Source organism: Anolis carolinensis, chromosome 6, assembly GCF_035594765.1.
Source record: "Anolis carolinensis isolate JA03-04 chromosome 6, rAnoCar3.1.pri, whole genome shotgun sequence".
In the NCBI taxonomy this organism is placed as follows: domain Eukaryota; kingdom Metazoa; phylum Chordata; class Lepidosauria; order Squamata; family Dactyloidae; genus Anolis; species Anolis carolinensis.
The window spans coordinates 67,893,224-67,913,799 of record NC_085846.1 but is presented as its reverse complement, the minus strand read 5'-3'; the positions used below and the strand labels follow the sequence as shown (position 1 = coordinate 67,913,799).

Sequence of the window (20,576 nt, the reverse complement as noted above, 5' to 3'; positions counted from 1 at the left end):
ACTGAATGAATAGAAGGGAATTCTGACTTCTGAATTCTGACTTCTGCCTCCTCATGGTTTGAGAGATTCCATGAGTTGTAGTTCAATAATAATGTGTGTTCTTCAAAACTTTTTTTGACTGTATCCCAACTTTATCCTAACTTTCACCCAATGTTTTTTTTTTAAATATAAACCAAGTTTTATTAGCAGTTGAATAATGGGCAGATCTACAAAGTCCCTTTCAGTAGATTTCTTGTTGTCAATTGTTCAATTTTCAGACATTTTTGTTCCTACCTTTTTCTGATCTCAGAGCTTCTCCCTTTCCCTGTGGTTCCATTTTAATCTGTTATTGTAACCAATGTAGCAGTTAAAATGGCTCAAGTATAATGCAGTCTTCTGGAGTGGAAAAAAAGCAGGATTTTATTCAGCTGGGCCCTCGAGCAAGATAACTGCTTCAGTCTCAGAGTCCTGAGTCTTGAGTTACAATGGGTTATATAGTTGGCGTGTATACAAACATTTCATTGTCATTTGGTAAGAAATTGTCTATTGGGTATCTCCAAGTCTTCTGATGGAGGCCACATACGCTGGAAGCATCTAATCATCACTGACCATGCTTTGTTACTGAGTCTGTGCAACATGTTGGCGTACAGAAATGCTAGGCAGAAATTTACCCTTTGGCTGCTGAGTAGAAATGTACCGTTTCATTATAAACAATTAATACATGGTTAAAAACCTATGATGAATATAATAGTTCACATTAAACAGTACTGAGATGCATAGTGAACATATGATACATTTTCTGTTTTCTAAGATGTGCTTTGTTGAAATTATGTTTCATTTGGTTGTATAGTGTTGGATTTGTAATTCCCATCTCCCAAATGGTAAATTATGAGAAGATCAATTTACCACTATTCACCAATGAAGAGGGAAACCATTTCACTAAAGCCTTTTTATACTTGTGGTCTTTTATAATTTCTGGGAATCTGTTTCTAGAGGTACTACAAATTAAAGCACTAGCTGGAAAGACCTGGGCTGTTCTTACTCAACAGAAGTTTTAATCTTATTTATGACCCTATAGATTCAGCATTTTCAGAAGTGAAATCTTTCATTTTAAAAAGCACTTCCTACATCATTAAATATCCCACGTGCTCCCCTGTAAATATTTTATCTGGAATTGTCTTACAGTAGAGTCTCACTTATCCAACGTAAACGGGCCAGCAGAACGTTGGATAAGCGAATATGTTGGATAATAAGGAGGCTAAAGAAAAGCCTATTAAACATCAAATTAGGTTATGATTTTACAAATTAAGCACCAAAACATCATGTTATACAACAAATTTGACAGAAAAAGTAGTTCAATATGCAGTAATGCTAAGTAGTAATAACTGTATTTACGAATTTAGCACCAAAATATCACTATGTATTGAAAACGTTGACTACAAAAATGCGTTGGATAATCCAGAATGTTGGATAAGCGAGGGTTGGATAAGTGAGACTCTACTGTATTTTATTAATCATCATCATCATCATCATCTTTACAGAAGATTGAATTCAGATTTAACTATGTATTATAGTGTTGACAAAGAGACATTACAAATAGAAATCTGTATTTAAAATCTCAGAACAAAAGAAAAAGGTAAAAAGAACACTGTCACCAGTAAACTCTACCTGGTGGCAATATCTTGCTTGCTTAGTGTAAGTTCTACAAACAACGTATCAGATGATTAAGCAAGCATCTGTGATTGATATTAATTCATGGAGTGCCATTTTTCATTGATTCCTGTTGATGGAGCTACAGATGGAATGCCCTTGATCTTTTTTCAATGTTGTTAACAGGAACAGCTGGATTGGCATATTCAGTGGCCTCAAGGTTGTGAATTATGATTTTCTGGACATATGCTGAGAGTCTAGGGGCATTTAAAAGATTAATTTACAGGAGTCAGGCTGGTGAATAGCTTAGCGGAGACTCATTAGTCCATGATCCCCAAGTGTAATACTGAACTAGCTTATATCTGTTTGTTTATCTTTTGCAGTACATGGGAAACAAGTGCTGCATTATTACATAATTACCTGTGATTTCTGACTTATTTATTTTTGCATAAAATAAAGCTGGTTTTTTAAAGAAGAATTATTACCTGATCTTTTTCTTCCTCCCTATTCTCCCTTCTATTTGGCGAACAAGTCTTTGTTTTAATTGTCAAATGTATTAGCTGCACATTATACCCTTGGCAAGGTTTCAATTTCACCTGCATGCCGCGATGACCATGTGTCCTACTTTCCTTAATTTTATTGGATTTTAAAAAATATATAATTACAAGGATATGGAGAGAAGAAAAAGAAGAAAGGAGCAAGTACACAGAATATGGATGAGTACTAGACGTCTGTATTAATATAAATGGATGATTTTCAAAAGTATACTTTCTTGAAGTTGACATCAGTAACAGATATAAATGTTCCCACATAGCTAAAGCAATAAGACGTTCTGACCATTGAAGGGCGAAAGCAAGTATTTTGGAACTTAGAGTATAATTGTTTTAACAACTCTAAAAGTAAACAAAAGGTGGCATAGTGAGTTAAACTGCTAAGCTACAGAACTTGCTGATTGGAAAGTCAGCAGATCGAATCCGTGGGATGGGATGAGCTCCCTTTGTTAGCCCCAGCTTCTGCCAACCTAGCAGTTCAAAAACATGCAAATATAAGTAAATCAATAAGTACCACTTCAGCGGGAAGGTAGTGGCGCTCCATGAAGTCATGCCGGCCACATGACCTAGGAGGTGTCTACGGACTGCTGGCTCTTCAGTTTAAAAATGGAGATGAACACCATTCCTGAGTCAGACCCACCTAGACTTAATGTCAAAGGGAAACTTTTACTTAAAAGTAAACGTGATGCAGTTGACTATCAATAAATTCCATGTTTCAAGGATATAAATCCAAAGTATACATGCATCTACCTGTGACCAAGACTTTTAAAAAACAATACCTTCAATTAGAAATACCAGTGAACATACCAACTTTATTTTCCTAGAAGTATTATCTGTATTGCATTGCTAACATTGAGTTCATAAAGACAAAAAAAAATGAGTGAAGCTCTTAAAAGGGACTCACATTATGCAAGAGCTTGGAAGATTACCTTTTAAAGATCATTTCCTATAATTTCCCAAACCATTGGACATGATAGCTGAGAATTCCGGGGATTGAGGTCCAAAAAATAACTTTTCATAGCCCAAAATGAAATAGCAAAGAGGTCTGGCAATGTAGTGTTGGAATGGAGGGTTGAATCGGGGTTCAGTGTAATTCATTAAACTCGCCCTTCCGCCCTTCCTTCCTCCCTCCCCTCCCCTCTTCTGTCTTTCTTTCTTTCTTTCTTTCTTTCTTTCTTTCTTTCTTTCTTTCTTTCTTTCTTTCTTTCTTTCTTTTTGTGGGGATGGGACAGAACAGGTGTAATACGAAGATTTCCTTGGATTCGCAGGATGCTTGGAAGAGCTGGAAGCTTTCATATCCAGTAGTTTTCCATTGAGACTCTGTGTTCAGTGGCAAAACAAAAGTAGATTTTTTCAGTGTTCCAGGTTTTCAGAGGCAGCCTTCTGTAAAACCAAAATCCTTTACTATTTAGAATTGTTACACATTTTGCATAAAACTAGTTTTAGAACGATATCCAGTGAAATGTAAATGTAAGTATTTTAGGATGCAGCAGAGCTCCCTCTCTGTTACATAATAGAATTATTAATATTTCATCAGCAATCTTCTGAACCTCAGACCTCTGACAAGTCTGAACAAGCCTGGAAGTGACTTATTATAAATATTAACTTTATTTGACAGGGAATGTGGATTGCTTATTTTTTTTTATTACTTTTGAGAGAACAAAATACTTCAGAGGCTAAAATACTTTGAAGGAAATTTTGAGGGGATTTTTTTCACATATTAAGCCATTTGTGGGGGGACCAGATGTTTGGACCATTTTTCTGTTTCATATTTGTATTGGGATACTAATGAATTACTCATAATGAGTAACAATAATGCTATTGCATTTTAAAAACAACAATGATCCATGTTTCCACTTGGGATTTTCAACATTTTATTTCAGACTCTATTCCCAGAAGCATATATATTTTGCAGTAGTGATAGCAGTAGTAATTTTCGTAATAGAAGCAGCAATAAAATCTCTATAGTGCTGTTACTGTACATGGCATGGTTAAATGTACATGGCACTGAACAATTAGGGAACTGTCCCTATAAGAAAATCTCTTGTTTTCACAGTTCCTAATTATGATTGAGAGCCCTTAAAGAAAAGCAGAGGCTTGCATTCTAGGCATACATCTGTGAATGGCTGTGATCTGTTCTGCAGACTGCTAAGTCAGCTCAGCATCAATTAAGTTTATTTAGCCAAGGTTTAAATCCCTGGCAAATCATTTGCTGCATGTTTGAGAGAAATAGCTGTTAGAAAATATGGGAACAAGTTAGATGGGGAAGGAGACAGAAACAGTCTCAGTGCTACTTTACACTTTGGTATTTTATAAGCCCAAAGTTTAAATAGGGTCAAAGCTGAAAATAAAAATAAGTGTTCTGAATCTATTCAGTTTATTCTCACACTATTTAGTTTCTGATTAGAACATTTTTTTCTAATAGTTTTTGTGTGTGTGTGACTTTAAATAATTTCCTACTTATGACAACCATAAAAAACAGGCCTTCTCTGTCAAAGTGCTGGTGTCTTCCCAAACCACAACTCCAAGGATCCCATAGATTTGAGCCATGGCAGTTAAAGTGGTGTCAAATTGCATTAATTCTAGGATAGATGCACCCTTAATCACAGAGTTTTCTTGGAAAATGAAGGTTGCAAATGAGACTTCTCAGTGGCACCCAGTGAGTTTCTGTGGTTTAGTAACCATTTAAATCCTGATCTTCCAGAATCCTAGTTCAGCATTCAAACCACTACTGTACCATGCTTACACTCTCTTCTAATATGCTTCAATATTTTTTTAGACACCAGCCATATAACCCAGAATATCAAGGCAGATAACCCCAATATCTGATTTGAACCGGGTTGTCTGAGTCCATACTGCCATATAATCCAATTCAATGTGGATTTTATACAGCTGTGTGGAAGGGGCCAAAGAAATGTGTTTTAACTGCATTGTACCTCGCGTTGAACTGTCAGGAGAAGCAAGTAACAAACAAACAAATAATTCAGACTCTGAGTTCAACAGCTTGTTTAGCTATTCTTATGCTAGTATGGTTCCCCAGCAAGATTATGGCCACAATTTAGAAATAATGTCCAAAATACAATAAAAGAAAATCGTAGCTCTTTGCTATGAGTATCTTTCCAAGTTGATCTCCTGGTTGTAGGAATTAAGACAATTAGACAAGACAGTCTTGCATATATTTATTGAGTCAGAGATCAGTTCTCTTTAATTGAATGAAGTTTACTTCCAGGTAAGTGAGAGTAGGATTCCTTACAAGGCATTTCAAAGGCGATTGAGAGTGGAATAGATCCATGGTGCAGAAATAACCATTTCCAAAGTCACTCCCATTGTAGTTTTATCCTATCCATTAGTTCTTATCAGATAGGAAATAGCTATACCTGTTACAGTTTAAGGGGAACAAGGCTCCCTCAATCTGTCCTTGGCACTCCTTTTACTGTCATTAACACAGCCATAGTGAAGCCATGGTGACCAAGCTTTCCATCACATGTCAAGCAAAGAGCAGTCATTTCAAATGATAATCATTGAGGCATGCCTCAAAGGTAATTGCAAACAAAAAAGCATAGTCCATATATGAATTTTATAAAAGCAGACTTTTGTTTCAAGATCTTCTGGAATGGTCTTAGTGTTTGCTGTATCATTTTGCCTGAGTCTAGACTTGTACATGATTATTCATGCTCGAGGGCTGAATGCACTTATGCCTATCAGGTTGTCCATTACCAATTGGAAAAGCTTTTGTACAGTCCTCCTTTTATGAAAAGGACAGCAGCAACCTTCTGTTTGGAAGTGATTTCCTGGTATGTGCCTGCATGTGTGTAGTTGGTTTTTGTGTGCAAGGGTTTCTGAATCAGGTCCTGACATTTTATTGCTGAATGTGAAAGATCTTATATTTTAGATAGAGTTCATCCTTTTATTTTGACTGCGTTTTAATCTGTGTTCCCCAACAGAAGCAGAACCTTTTCATCATTTTTCTGTCAACTAAAAATACTTTGAAATTGGTTCTTTAAATACCAAGCACTACAGTTATTCAGATATTAACCTCGGGGATCTGCTTTACACAAATTGTACTCTAGAGACTTATCAAAGACTGCATCTGCTTCTGGTATTTTTTTAAAGAAATAAAAGTTCAGTCTTTTTTACATCACTCTTTAAAAAGGTATACTTGCTGAATAAATTCTAATTGCCGACAAGCTGCGTTAATTAATTACTGCAGTACTGTAATACATTAGTATTACATTAATTAATTTTTATTCAAACTGAGCCAAAAGAAAGTGAGAATACTTTTCATTAACATTTTGGACGTATTAAAAAAAACAAACATATCTTTTCAGTTTGTTCTTGTTGGCAATTAAATAAAAACTCCTTTATCGGAGTTAGGATTATTCTTTTTGAGTAAGGTAATCTAATTTATTTATTTATTTATTTGCCCTATTTGTAGCCCTCCTTTCTCACCCCGAAGGGGACTCAAGGTGGGTTACACATGGCACAATTCGATGCCCCAAAACACATATAAAATTAAAGCTTAAAATATTAAATATTTAAAAATTTAAAACAAAAATTTAACACATTACAAACAGTTGAAAATCATGCCATCCAAAAAAATCATAGTCTAAGGCCATTCCGAGGTCATTATACATATTAGACATCCATTATTGCACTGCACAGTTATCCAAAAGCTTGGCCATGTTGTGTTGTGATAACATCTCATTTGTGGTCTATATCTTCTTTTCCTTGACTACCTTGCTGTATTTGTAGTTAGTAACATCCAATTTACTTCATGATTTCCGATTGACAGGGAGCACTCGTATGACTGACTGAATACTTTATCACATAATACTGGTAAGTCGCAATTATACCAGGATAATAGCTTCTGTAGCCAGTACTTATCACATGATGTTGTGCCTCTCCCATTGCTATTTTGCATTTAAATCATTGGTTGGGCAGTGGCCGATATTATTGCTTGAATGAACAGGCGTGATTTTCCTCCTCTCCGCCTTGCTGTTCCTAACCAGGCCAAGGTTGGTCTTATGTATAGAAGAGTGAGCCCCGGGGAAGAAAGAGGGTAAGGCTAAAGCATAGCTCTGATTTCAGTTGGAGTAATCTCGTAGAGAGAAGGGGTAAAAAGAAAGTGCCCTGTATCTGCTTCTTTGGGCTCTTTTTTTTTTAACATTTTTTGGGCAGGGGGTGTAAGACCCATTTTGCAAAGTCTATAGAGAGCAGGTGGGGTGGATAAAAGGCAAAACAGGGAAAGAGAGGGCAGGAAGGAAAGGTGAAAAAAAAAAAGATGGGGACAGAATAGTGTGATTGCAGACTGGTATAATAGCGATTTTTCTAATTAATATGTCTCCGGTATGTTCTCATTTATTTTAACAATGCGATGGATGTGAGACAACAGGCTAGTGCGATAAAGTTCTGAGTGTGAAGCCACCCAATAGGTAAATCAAGCTGATACATGGTGTCATGAATTATCTAATTCAGTGATTGATCCTTGATTGTATGGGATCAGAATGTGACTGAACGAGAAGGAAACGGTCACAACAAGAAATGAACAAGGAAAGAAGAAAATGGTGATGATGATGATGATGATGATGTTTATTTATATCCTGCCTTTTCTCGACTCCAGTGCTTTCCAACCTGTGGTCCGTGGATCACCATTGGTCTGCAAGAATTAAAATATGGTCCACGGCCTCACCATTACTACCGTAACACAGCCTAACTAAAAGATTTTTTCTTGGTGTCTTCGTTTTTAGGCCTGTTCCTGGGGTTATTTGGGGTGCTGATTCAGAAATGGCATTGGATAGACCACATCAGCTCTAGATTATTAAATATGGTTTTCTGTAGGCAAGCAGATGGCATATTTTCTGTATCAGAAACTAGAGCTGATGTAGTCTATTCAATGCAGTTTTCTGAATCAAACCCCCAAATAACCAAATCAAATCTAAAGTTGACCAAAAGCTGATTTGTAACCCCTTTGGTATGAATGTCAGAGAGTGGTCCCTAGTAAAAGTAGTCCCTGGTCAAGTGGTCTCTGGTAAAAAAAAAGGTTGGGAACCACTGCTCTACACAAACTGAAAGCAACCTCAACAAATTGGGGTAGATGTGTTGAAGAAGAATCAGTGTTGAGTATTAATAAATTGGGGCCTCAAAATATCATATTGGGTATATGTATTTTTTATTTATTTATTTATTTATTTATTTATTTATTTTCGTGTCAGGAGTAACTTGAGTTGCTTCTGGAGTGAGAGGGTTGGCCATCTGCAAGGACGTTGCCAAGGGGACGCCCAGATGTTTTGATGTTTTTACCATCCTTGAGGGAGGCTTCTCTCATGTTCCTGCATGGAGCTGGAGCTGATAGAGGGAGCTCATCCGTATATGTATTTATCTATTTATTTCGTGTCGAAAGCATTGCATAAATAAATAAGTATAAAACTGATAAAATAAAGGAAGCACAAGCAGCTAAGTAATTTTAGAACAATAAACGGACAACAGTGACCACATTGTCTGTAGCTTTAAACAGTTCTTCCTCCGTGCATGAGGCAGGGCATTGTGGGCAAGCATACAGATGCTGAGTAATTTGTTTTGCCCCACAATCACACAAAGTGGAGAATTTTTCTTGGTACTTCCATTTTGCCAGGTTATCTTTTGATCTGCCAACTCATACTGGGTATATGTGAGTTAACCATAACATACAGTATGTGGAATATGTTAATCTGATAATTTTGGTTTCTCACAATTTCTTCTTACCAAAACACCTATTCCCCTTCCAAAGAATACTCATGGAGTGATAGATTTTCTTTTGAAGTCAGTGACAGATTCGGGCCATGAGAGTAGTTTCATTTGGACAATGTTGGAATAAGGAGTTAAACTCCCTCCTCTCTAGATGGTATGGTCCTGATACCTCCCCTGTAGCTGCTATGTAAGCTTTAAAGACTAAGCATGTTAATTGCATTTGTGTAATCAGTATCATCCTATTTAATTTTTTGAAAATAAAGCACAGTAATTGCATTCATGCACTCAGTGTCACACAATTTCAGTTTTAAAGATTAAGCACATTCATTGCATTTATGAAATCAGTGTCATAGCTAGATTGGCCCAGAGTGACTCTGAAATTAAAAGCATTTACAGTGAACTCCAAGGCCTCTTATGTGCAACAGAGGCCATATTGTGCAAGTAGAAAGATAAGTACATTTTGCAATGAGTGTTTGAGCAAAGTTAGAAATCTAACTTTTTAATTTGCATCCATCTCTTTATTTATATCCCACCTTTTTCCCAGACTGAGATTCAAGCTGTCTTACACAAGGTAGAAATGTACAATAAAAATAGTTGCAACGATGGACCTCATCATATTTAAAATTTAAAACGCTAAATCACTATGCATCCTGCAGTTTTTAACAATAGTATGCATACAGGATCCTGATAGGATGTATAGTCCCCCCCATCACATGAAGTTCGTACTGTTTAAAGTAATCCAGTTTGACTCATCATACCAGGGAAGCTTTGCTCTTCCCAATTTGTTGTAATTTCTGCTTCCATCATTCCCCCGCTTTCTTGCTTTTTAAAAAAGTGCAATGACATTGCTAGAAGTCTCACATGGTATCTCAAGATTTGCAGTTTTTGCACATGCACAGTGGAGAGCTGTTATAGCTGTCATTTGGCACAAACCGGCAAATAGCTGTTTTTCTCGTGCAGCATTGATGGGGTTTGCAGTAGTCTCTGTGTTATGGTTGAGCCTCATGGCTCTACTACTGGGAGACGTGGGCGTAAGACTCCTCGAGGAGCGAGAAAGGAAGCGGCTGCGAGATATCTTTGCAGAACCATCTGACGAGGATTCTTTTGAGGGGTTTACTGAGAGAATGGAGGAAGAGATGGTTAGCTCAGAAGAGGATGACATGGAATGGACTCGTGTAAGGGAGGATTTGGGTGCCACTGGCAATGATAGTATGGAAGGCGATTGGGGACCTTCAGGATTAGACCCGTGGACAAGCTGGAGGGATGGGACGGGATCCACAGCTGGGGATGCTGTGGGGCGTAGTCAAAGGTGTTCCAGTTCTGATGAGGAAAGTGATGAGGAAACGCCCGGACTAAGGAGAACAGCTGATAGCGATGAGGACTTGTAACTGGCATAAAATGGGGTTTGGGAGCAATAGCAAATTGCGTTGGGCAAGGTAATCTGGACGAACGCTTGGGATCTGTGTGGGAAGTTTTCCTGAAGACGGGTGTGATTCGTTTGCTGACTACGTAAGTTATCCTGGACATTGGGCTCAGACGGTGGGAGGAATTGTGTGGGGTTTTGTTGTGCAACCTCTGCTTAATCTTAATAGCTTTGACCTTCCGTCGTCTTCTTGACGGACGCCATCTGCTTACTCTGGACTTACGGACTGACTGACTACGGCCTCGGATTCTCCTACCTGTGTCTATCGTTGGAACTGGTGAACTACAAACGTCTGCATCTGCCTTACGACCTTCGGAACGGATTGGGACTTCGCTGACTGCTTCTGCCCTCGTCTGCTGTGTTTGTATCGGGAAATTGCCTGCTGTGTGGAGGAGTAACCTCTAAGTTACTTAAACATAGCTCTTGGCAGCAGAGAAGCATCTGCTGCCAATTAGTTGCATTCCTTTGAACTTTTTGTTCACCAGATTCTGTTTGTTTATTCCCAGGCTGAAGCAAGCTGTTTTGATTTAACCCGGATTAAACTCCGGTTTAGTCCGGTTTATCTTTTGAACGTTTTTCTTGTCTCTTTTTACTTTTAAGGCCAGTGTTTGCCTAGCCCTTGTCTTTTACGGGCATTTTTGGTTCTGTAACTCCAATAAACTTTGTTATCTTTTATCTTGTGGCGTTCTGTCTTTGACACTCTGGGTGTGGGTGAAGATACTACAACCCCCATCGTCTATGATCCATCCCAGTTCCAAATTCCACCTGGCCTTCTAGTGAGTAATGGGTGGTCTGGTGCCAAGTTGGGCCTATATCCATGGTTTGATGGGGTTAGCAGTAGTCACTGAATGTAGGTGAAGGTACTGCAAATCCCATTGTCCATGGTCCATCCTCCCTCAAACTTCATTAGGATGTAAAGTGGGTCATGGGGGTGTCTGTGCCCAAGTTCGGTCCAGGTCCGCCATTGGTGAGGGTCACAGTGGTCTCTGGAAATGGGAGCCCATATGTTTCTTAAAGGTAAAATGTAAACAACAGCAAAAAAAGAGAAAAGAAACCACAGAAGTAATAAAACAAGTACCAGTACTTACTTACTTTTACATAATTTATTCAATATTAGCAGTTTTGAATGTAAAATAACAATCCTTCAAAGAACAGATACCCTGTATATACTCGAGTATAAGCCGACCTGAATATAAGCCGAGGCACCTAATTTTACCACAAAAAACTGGGAAAACATTGACTCCAGTATAAGCCGAGAGTGGTAAATTTCAGAAATAAAAACAGATACCAATAAAATTACATTAATTGAGGCATCAGTAGGTTAAATGTTTTTGAATATTTACATAAAGCTCTAATTTAAGATAAGATTGTCCAACTCTGATTAAATCATTATTCTCATCTTCTTCAATGTAAATGTGCTTATTTATTTTGTGTCAAAAGCATTGGTACAGCAAATACATTTCAAATAATGGAAATAAAATAGAAAAGAAAAGAAATCGCAAGCAACTAAATAGTTTTGGACCAAAAGCGGGCAACAGCAACCGCATTGTCTGTAGCTTTAAACAACTCCTCCTCCATACATGAGGCAGGGCATTGTGGGCAAGCATATATATGCTGAGTTGTTTGTTCAGCTCCACAGTCACACAAGGTGGAGGATTCCTCCAGGTAGTGCCATCTTGCCAGGTTGTCTTTTGATCTGCCCACTACGCTTCTGAGTCTGTTCAGGGACTTCCAAGTTGCCCATTCCTGGTTTGCCCCTGGAGGAAGACCCTCTTGGGGGGCCATCCAGTTAGAATTGCCAGGTTTAGCTGCCCAGAGAGACACCCTTGCTGTTGCTGGAGGAACATCAAGAGGAGTGGTGGTTCTCATGAAGCCCTTCCTTGATTTGAGTCTGGTGGGAGGAGGGTGATAGCCATGCAGTGGGTGGCTTTCACAATGTGCTTATGTATCCTTTTAATAATAATAGAGTAAAATAATGCATGTAATAATAATAATAATAATAATAATAATAATAATAATAATAATAATAATAAATAATACAGGAAAATAATACATGTAGTAATAAATAGAGTAAAATAATAAATATAATAATATCAGAGTGAAATAATAAATGTATTAATAATAATAATAAAAATAGAGTAAAATAAATGTAATAGTAGCAACAATAATAGAGAAAAATAATAAATGTAATAATACCAATAATAATAGAGAAAAATAATAAATGTACCATATATTCTCGAGTATAAGCTGACCCAAATATAAGCCAACCAGGACCCTCACCTGAGTATAAGTTGAGGGGGGCTTTTTCAGTCTTAAAAAAAGGGCTGAAAAACTAGGCTTATACTCAAGTATATACAGTAACTCGAACTTGTGCAGAAATTTTTTAAAGAACACATAAAAAAGGGAACTGAAGACTTCAAAGTAGCAATCACAGGGGTCGTCTCCTGTCTCATAGCTAGAGACAAATGGCAACAGCTCCTTTCTTGACAAATCCCAGGGTCCACAGGGACCGTCCACAGACATGCTCTTAAAGGAGATGTCACAGCACAGGGGATAGTATGCTTCCTGTTCATGATCACACTTGAAAGCAGTGAATTTCATGCAATTTTTATTTAAAAATACAATATGAATCCCATGCACATTGTTTTCAATGGGATGACGATGACGGGACAAACATCATTTGATAAGAGCCGTCAAGATTAGTATGCAAACGAAGTCAGAAACTGAGTATCCTTTAATGTCATCAAGTCACTGGATACCCCATAACGAGCAACAGAATTAATCTTTCTACCTCAGGAGTCCAAGAACTATTGTTAAGGAGGGGCTCAACTTTGGCAGGCAGATTGTTCTTAATTTTGCCTATAGATCGTTACTTGTAAGGTGAGGGCAAATAAATTTCTCCAATGATTACACAGACCAACCAGAAAAAAAAAATCCCCGGTATCTTGGTTTGTAGGTCTGTTCCTGGGGTTATTTTGGGCGCTGATTCAGAAAATTGCATTGGATAGACCACATCAGCTCTAGTTTCTTAGATATGGTATGTCGAATAGCTGGAAAGTTTGTATCCTAAATTTGTGCTTTTGGTATGAAATAAGTAAAATTTTGTACATTTTTTATTTTCATTTATGTATGTTTTCTTCATTTGTGAAAGATAGTAATTTAAACACAACATTAAAATATCCTGATTTATTATAGGCAAGCCGAGTGAAAAGTAGTATATGACCTATGTTCTCAAACAATCTCAAAAACTAGAACAGATAGGGGGAAATTGTTTTCATTTTTGGAATCAGCGGGTCAAAAATACCCAGAAATAGGTCTAACACTTGAGGCAACAAAATGTGTGTTGGCCAATGTTATAACTGAAACATCCTTAATTAGGAAGACTCATATAGGTGCAGTGTCTATTAACCCATGCCTTCCATGTGATCAGTATAACTTACTACCAGGTTAGAAAGCGTAGAATAGGTTGCAGCCAGCCAATATTATTTATTGAATAGCTCAGTAACAATACCTGTCTTATTTTAATGTTTGAATGTGTTTAAGGTATTGAATAATTGCCATATGTAAGCCGCCTTGAGTTCCTTTCGGTGTAGAGAAAGGCGGGGTATAAATAGGGTAAATAAATAAATAAATAATATTTTTTAACATTCTCTATCATTTAAACATTGACAATTTTTGAGAAGGCTAAGCTACATAAGGATCTTGGTGGTTCAGTTTTGCCATATCATCTCAGGGAGGCTTAGGGCCCTTCTACACATGGCTAACAACACAGAAGTAACCGAGTTAAAATGGAGTGGCCAAAGTGTGGGCATAATCCCATTAACAGCTGAAAAGCATGTGTTAAAAAGGTGCACTTAAAACCTGATTTCGCCAGAAAAATATGCACCTTTACATGACTGTATATCCCTGCAGTCATTCAAAATGTGCTTTCCTTATCTTCTCTTCCCCCTGTGTGTACTGTGTCAGCGTATGTGCGCTTTTTAAAAATCTGAAACAGCTGATCAGCTGATCAGGCTGACAACATATGAGGCCATGGACACACAGTTGGCTCAAGAGAAGCAGAATGGGAAATTTATTTATTTGTTTATTTATTTACAGCATTTCTGCCCCGCCTTTCTCACCCGAGAGGACTCAAGGCGGCTTACAAAATCTGGCAAAATAACAGAATTCAATAAAATAAAATATCGCACATTTAAAACAGTTGAGCATTAATTAATAAAAACAGTGTACAAAGCTTAAAACATTTCAAGTGCTTAGATCCATTCATCCAGACAGCTATTAGAACTCTCTGAAAGTTGTAGTTCGAGGATGATGGTCCTCCGTCTTCGCTATCTTGGGGATGGATCCGTAGATGGCTGAAGAGACCTATTCTTGATCTGCATGTTCTCCCGCAGTGAGGAAATCGGTTTCCAGGTGGAAGGCGGTCCCAGTCAGGGTTGACTTGACACTCCTTCCTCTTGGCACATTTCTCCCTTAAGCCCTCAATTCCTGCCTCTTCGAACTCCACAGCACTGCTGGTCACAGCTGACCTCCAATTAGAGCACTCAAGGGCAAGGGCTTCCCAGTTCTCGGTGTCTATGCCACAGTTTTTAAGGTTGGCTTTAAGCCCATCTTTAAATCTCTTTTCCTGCCCACCAACATTCCGTTTCCCGTTCTTGAGTTCGGAGTAGAGTAGCTGCTTTGGGAGACGGTGATCGGGTATTTGGACAACGTGGCCAGTCCAGTGAAGTTGATGGCGTAGGAGCATCTCTTCAATGCTGGTGGTCTTTGCTTCCTCAAGTACTCTGACATTTGTCTGCCTGTCTTCCCAAGAGATTTGCAGGATTTTTCTGAGGCAATGCTGATGGAAACACTCCAGGAGTTGGGTGTGATGTCTGTAGACCGTCCACGTTTAGCAGGCATAGAGCAGGGTTGGGAGGACAATGGCTTTATAAACAAGCACCTTGGTATCTCTACGGATGTCCTGGTCATCAAACATTCTCTGCTTCATACGGAAAAATGCTGCACTCGCAGAGCTCAGGCGATGTTGTATTTCAGTGTCGATGTTGAAAAGGTGTGGGTGACCGAGAAAATCTCAGCAGACTTCAAGGATGCCACCTTGCCGTGGTGAGGGGGCTTGCGTGTTCCGATGAACCTGTGGGCACAACCACTGGAGTCATGCACTCCCAGGAGTGGCTGCAGGGGAGGTTCCAGACCAAGCACAATCCGAAGACCCAAAGACCCAAAGTACCTTTCAGTCCTTCTATCAAATGGATATATCCATTCTTCTAGCATACCTGCTATATTGAAGTATGTATTCCAAGGTAGTTCAGTTTAACTCCATTCTGTAATCTATTAGGGGTGCCATAAATTGGAAAATGTAGGTTGAGAATAATCTTTGATAAACTCATTCCTCAGATGTTATCTTCATTGGGTGCTGACCTCTTGGCACCTTTCTCAGAGGAGTAATGATGGTTTTGCCCAGTGAATCAAGCCGCTGTAGGAATGTGTAATGTGATGCTACATAGAGTTAAAACAGCTATTGGATTTGTGTGCAGATATGTTTTTCAGATCTGTTTGTTTAACCTCCTTGCTTTCAGTCACAATCCATTATTTTGAAAACCCTTATTGCAACTTTGTTGGTTAAAGTTGCACAGCTAGAAAACAGATTAATGAAATGGAAAAAAAAGACTAGGATAGGGAAACATAAGGTTGACTTTCTGCAGCATCTTATTTTTGTTCTTTCTCATCACATTTCTATCTTTTGTAAACCTTTATGCTTTTTACCTGTGATTCAGCTTCCATGTCACCATGCTCTGAAAAAGCAGTATATATTCTGAAGAAAAGCAACAACTGTTAATCATTCTGCCCTTTTATAAGGTTAATTCTGAACTTAGTTGTAAATAGTTAAAAATAACAAGCATAATTAGAAGCAACTAGAAGTAACATGTCACAGATACCAAAATACTTGTGGTAATATCTTTTTTGTAATACCCAAGTCCAAACTAAACTACATTGTGCTACTTTTGCAATTCAAATATAACTGTTTTAGTTGCTTTTATACATGTGGGGGTATGGCTGCTCTATTGGGGTGCATTTTTTTATCAGCGCCCAGTGGCTTAGAGTGTTCTGATGGTTTTTTTTTTAAAAAAAATTGAATAATAAGTGGCAGTTATGTTTTGATGACAAAGAACCAGTGTTCCTTTCTATAAAAAATAACTATGGATATTCCCCATATTTGAGCATTTATTGCCATTCTGCAGTGCATCTGAAGACGTGGGTTTATATCTATAAAAGCTTGCAAAAAATAAAAACCAGTTAATCATAAAGGTGTACCTTTCCTCTTTTTTGTATTAGTAACTGTTTCTGGGTCTTGGAATTGTAACAGACCTTGCAGCATAACTTTTTGGACTACAACCAAATGCCCTATTCACCAGCTTAAGAAAAAGGATTCTGTTAATTTTTCCAGCTAATTTTTAAAAAGAACCTTCCAAGCTCTGGAAATGATGGTTTATGGCACAGGATAACATCCATTGGTTGCTGGACATCCTGGCCAGTCTCTCTTTTCTTTGCAAGACTTCAGTGGATGCTGCCCAGTGCCCACATTAATATTTGTATTCATAAGAGCTTCAAACAGTTTTTCAAAAAACTAGCAGCTAGGATTCTAAAATCAATGATGATACATTAATTGGCTTTTGGCTGTTGTTGCAGTTGTAGAAGCACAGAAGTCTGTTTATTAATCTCTGAGATGGGGACATTATTGGGCCAAGTGCCTCACATGTTATCATTTGTGATGTTTCTCTTAGAACATTTTTTACCTTGCTACAAGGACTGGCATGAAATACTGAAAGTAATGAGTATTCTTCCAATTCATCAGAGGTTTTCAAAGCATTGTTGTTTGTTACTGATGCTCAATTATAGATTGCTTCAAAGTATTAAGAATTCCCATTTCCTTTTCTTTTTTATCAACCTACATATTCATGGGTTTGCATTCAGGCCCTTCTCTTGTCATGTTTACCTCCTTCCTTTATATTATCCCTAAGACTCATCACATGTCACATCCAATCTTGTGCAACATTTCAGGAATTGATTTTCACCAGTTTCCACTGAGCCTTTTTCCATCTCCAGGAGTTATTTCAAAGTGCTAAAAGGCTTTAGCAATATTACAGTAATTCAGCGCAAGGATAATTTTGTTTTACTGCTAGCATTCTTCTTTCCCTCACTTGATCTATGTTGAATCTTTGTCCTGGAAACAATAACATTTTTACTTGATGGGCATATTTACTGAGACAGGAGAAACACGTGGCAAATGATCAGTGCATTTTACTTTTGAAAGTACTAGATTAATTTAAACTGACTTTGGGATAAAAGTTGGATTAAAAAGTATTTGGTAATACTGAAAGCTCCTATGAAATATTTCTGGATGAGAGAAGAATGTTGTGCATCCCCAAAATAAAACTATTTTGTACAACAGCAAAAACTGGGATTTTCAGTCACTTGCGTCATGTGGAAGCAGCCTGAGTTAAATAAAATATACCCCTGTTTACCCAGGTTTTCCATGATAATTGGTTCATATAATAATGAGAATATGAGATTTATCCTAGATTACAAAATGATTAGAATATATCCAGGTAATATAAAATAATTCCTAACCTTCTCTAGCATCTATAACTAAGATCTCAAAGTAAGGGTAGAGAAAATACATTTGAACCATGGCTGCTGAGGTCTCCAATGATACTACCAAAGCTGCTTCTATTTTAAACTGTTTTGGGGCTTTACAGTCTTTCATCCTTGCAATAGCTTAAATATTTTCCAAATCTTCTGTGAAGTAATTTGTTAATCATAATATATTTTTTGTTTAGAAAATCCTAAATTTAATCAAATTTTCACCCATTCCTTTGTAAAATGTTTCTGATCTGAATTAACAGTTCTTTTTCAAAGGTAGGGATTTCCAGTAGTTCCATGCCTTTGGAACAGTGCTGTTGCTATAATATTAGACAATACAATATTAGACAAGTATGGACTCTGAAGAAAGAGTGCCACCTATTGATTTCACCACACCTTCTCTTGCCCTCAGACGTCATGTTTTATTTATAGTTCTCCTTTGATTATTGGTACTGACTTGAATAGCATGCCTTCAGGCTAAGTCAATCACCTTGTAAGCCAGCAAAATCAAAAGCTGGCAAATGGCTTGAACTTGGCTGCAGTGACTCTAAATATAAGATAGAAGAATTCTCTTTCTCCATGTTTGCTGTCAAATGCATTTTTATGCACTCATCAACTTGAATGTTCTGCATATATCTCTTTACTGCATCCCAGGGAAGTAAAACAATAAGATAGAAGAAACACAATGGAACGTCTCACTGGAGGGCTGCATCCAGCCTGCAAAGCAATTTTTAATTAAAAAATAATCCTGTTTCGTGTCCCTTGCAGTGACCAAGCCAAATTTTGATCAAAGCATGGACATTTCACTCAAAGCTTGGATAAGGATGCAATGCATAGAATCTCCCAGCCAGCCCAAACTTTCCAGATTTTGATATTTTAAAAATATAAATTAAAGGTTTTCATGAGATATGTTGTGTCCCCATACATTTTGTTATTACAATTTATGTATGTGTCTGTATCTCTCTCTTATAAGGGGTTCGTTTAACCGCCAGTTTGTTAGTAAAACTGAATTGCCGTGTTGCAAAATGATGCATGTGTCAGGATCCCCAATCCTTGACATCTCTGGTCAGCTGACAAAGAACAGATGCCAGCCACAAAAGCAGGCCGGCCATAAAACATCAATTACCCTCTGGTATGTGAGAGAAGAGAACCCGACAATTTGTACCGAACCACCTACTTTCTCTAGCTCCTACCTACAGCAACATGGAGGGAGGAGAGAGAGAGAACCAATTCAAATATTCCCGGGGAGAAGAAGCAAGCGCCGACGGAGAAACGAGGGACGAACCCCACAGCCTCTCGGAGGAAGCAAGCTCCGATGGAGGGGAGAGGGAAGAATCCCACACCCCCGTGGACACAGCCACTTCCCCCCCGATCGTGGCCACACAATGGAGGGTCACACCAGCGGGGCCGGAGAGGCCGCACAGAGCTGAGCCAGCCACCGCCTGGGAGCTTGGCAACCCCCACCCGACAGAGAGTCAAGGAATGCAGGAGATGAGGCAAGAAATAGCACAACTGTGGGAGATGGTCCATTCCCTGATCCTGGCACAACAGGGCAGCCCCAGGGGGCAGAACGTCTTTTTCAGGGAAAAGAAAGATCACTCACTGAGGCTGGTCACCGATTATAGACACCTAAACGCAATCAGTGCCACACAGTCATATCCCCTCCCTTTGATTAAAGACATGCTGGCGCAACTTAGCACCGGTAAGATCTTTACCAAACTGGACCTGAAGGAAGCTTTTCATTGAGTGAGAATTCGAGCAGGGGATGAATATAAGACAGCCATAAACACTGTCTATGGAAAGTACGAATTTTTAGTTTTGAATTTTGGTTTAAAATCCGGATCTGCAGTCTTCCAAAATCTCATTAACGAAGTGCTCAGGGAACACCTAGGTAAAGGTGTCCTCTGTTATTTGGATGATGTCCTCATCATTTCTAATGACCTTGAATCTCATGTCCCCCTAGTACGACAAGTACTAAAAAAACTGCTGGCCAACCAATTGTATGTCAAGCTGCCCAAGTGTGCATTCCACCAAGACAAACTAGACTACTTGGGTTACTGCATCTCCAGCCAGGGCATTGAGATGGACCCCAGCAAAGTGCAGGCAGTACTGGGCTGGGAGCCCCCCAGGACACGGAGGCACCTACAAAGCTTCCTGGTATTTGCAAATTTCTACAGGCAATTCATACCCAAATTTGCCCAGGTAGCCCTGCCCCTCACTGCCATGCTCAAAACGAAGAAAAAGGGAGGGGGAGCTCAATCAGACGCCAAGCCCAAACCAAGCGCAAAACTGCCCTGGAACAGGGAGGCCCAGGAGGCCTTTGAAATGCTAAAATCTCTCATGAGTTCGGAGCCGATCCTGAAACACCCAGACACCCAACACCCCTTTGTCATACAAGTAGATGCCAGTGACGCAGCCACGGGGGCAGTGTTACTCCAGAAGGATGACAAGGGCATTTTGCGCCCCTGTAGTTACCTCTCCCGAAAGTTCAACACAACAGAGTCACACTGGCCCATCTGGGAAAAGGAAGCTGCCGCAGTCAAATTTGCCTTAGAAGCCTGGAGGCACCTTTTGGAAGGAGCCCCTCACAAATGTGTAGTGTA

At 38.7% G+C, this 20,576-nt stretch overlaps 2 protein-coding genes across 3 annotated transcripts in view; both read left to right on the top strand.

Annotated features, from left to right (window-relative positions):
- The window catches only part of LOC100563610 (phospholipase A and acyltransferase 3), a 192,691-nt gene extending 181,687 nt beyond the window's left edge, over positions 1-11,004 (top strand). The window contains exon 5 of the mRNA XM_062957329.1: positions 10,499-11,004. Within this exon, the coding sequence (XP_062813399.1) occupies positions 10,499-10,523 (25 nt within the window). The 3' untranslated portion in view covers positions 10,524-11,004. The remainder of the gene's footprint in view (positions 1-10,498) is intronic.
- Positions 1-20,576, top strand: part of tmem108 (transmembrane protein 108) — a 267,480-nt gene that overhangs the window by 51,667 nt on the left and 195,237 nt on the right. The window lies entirely within an intron of this gene.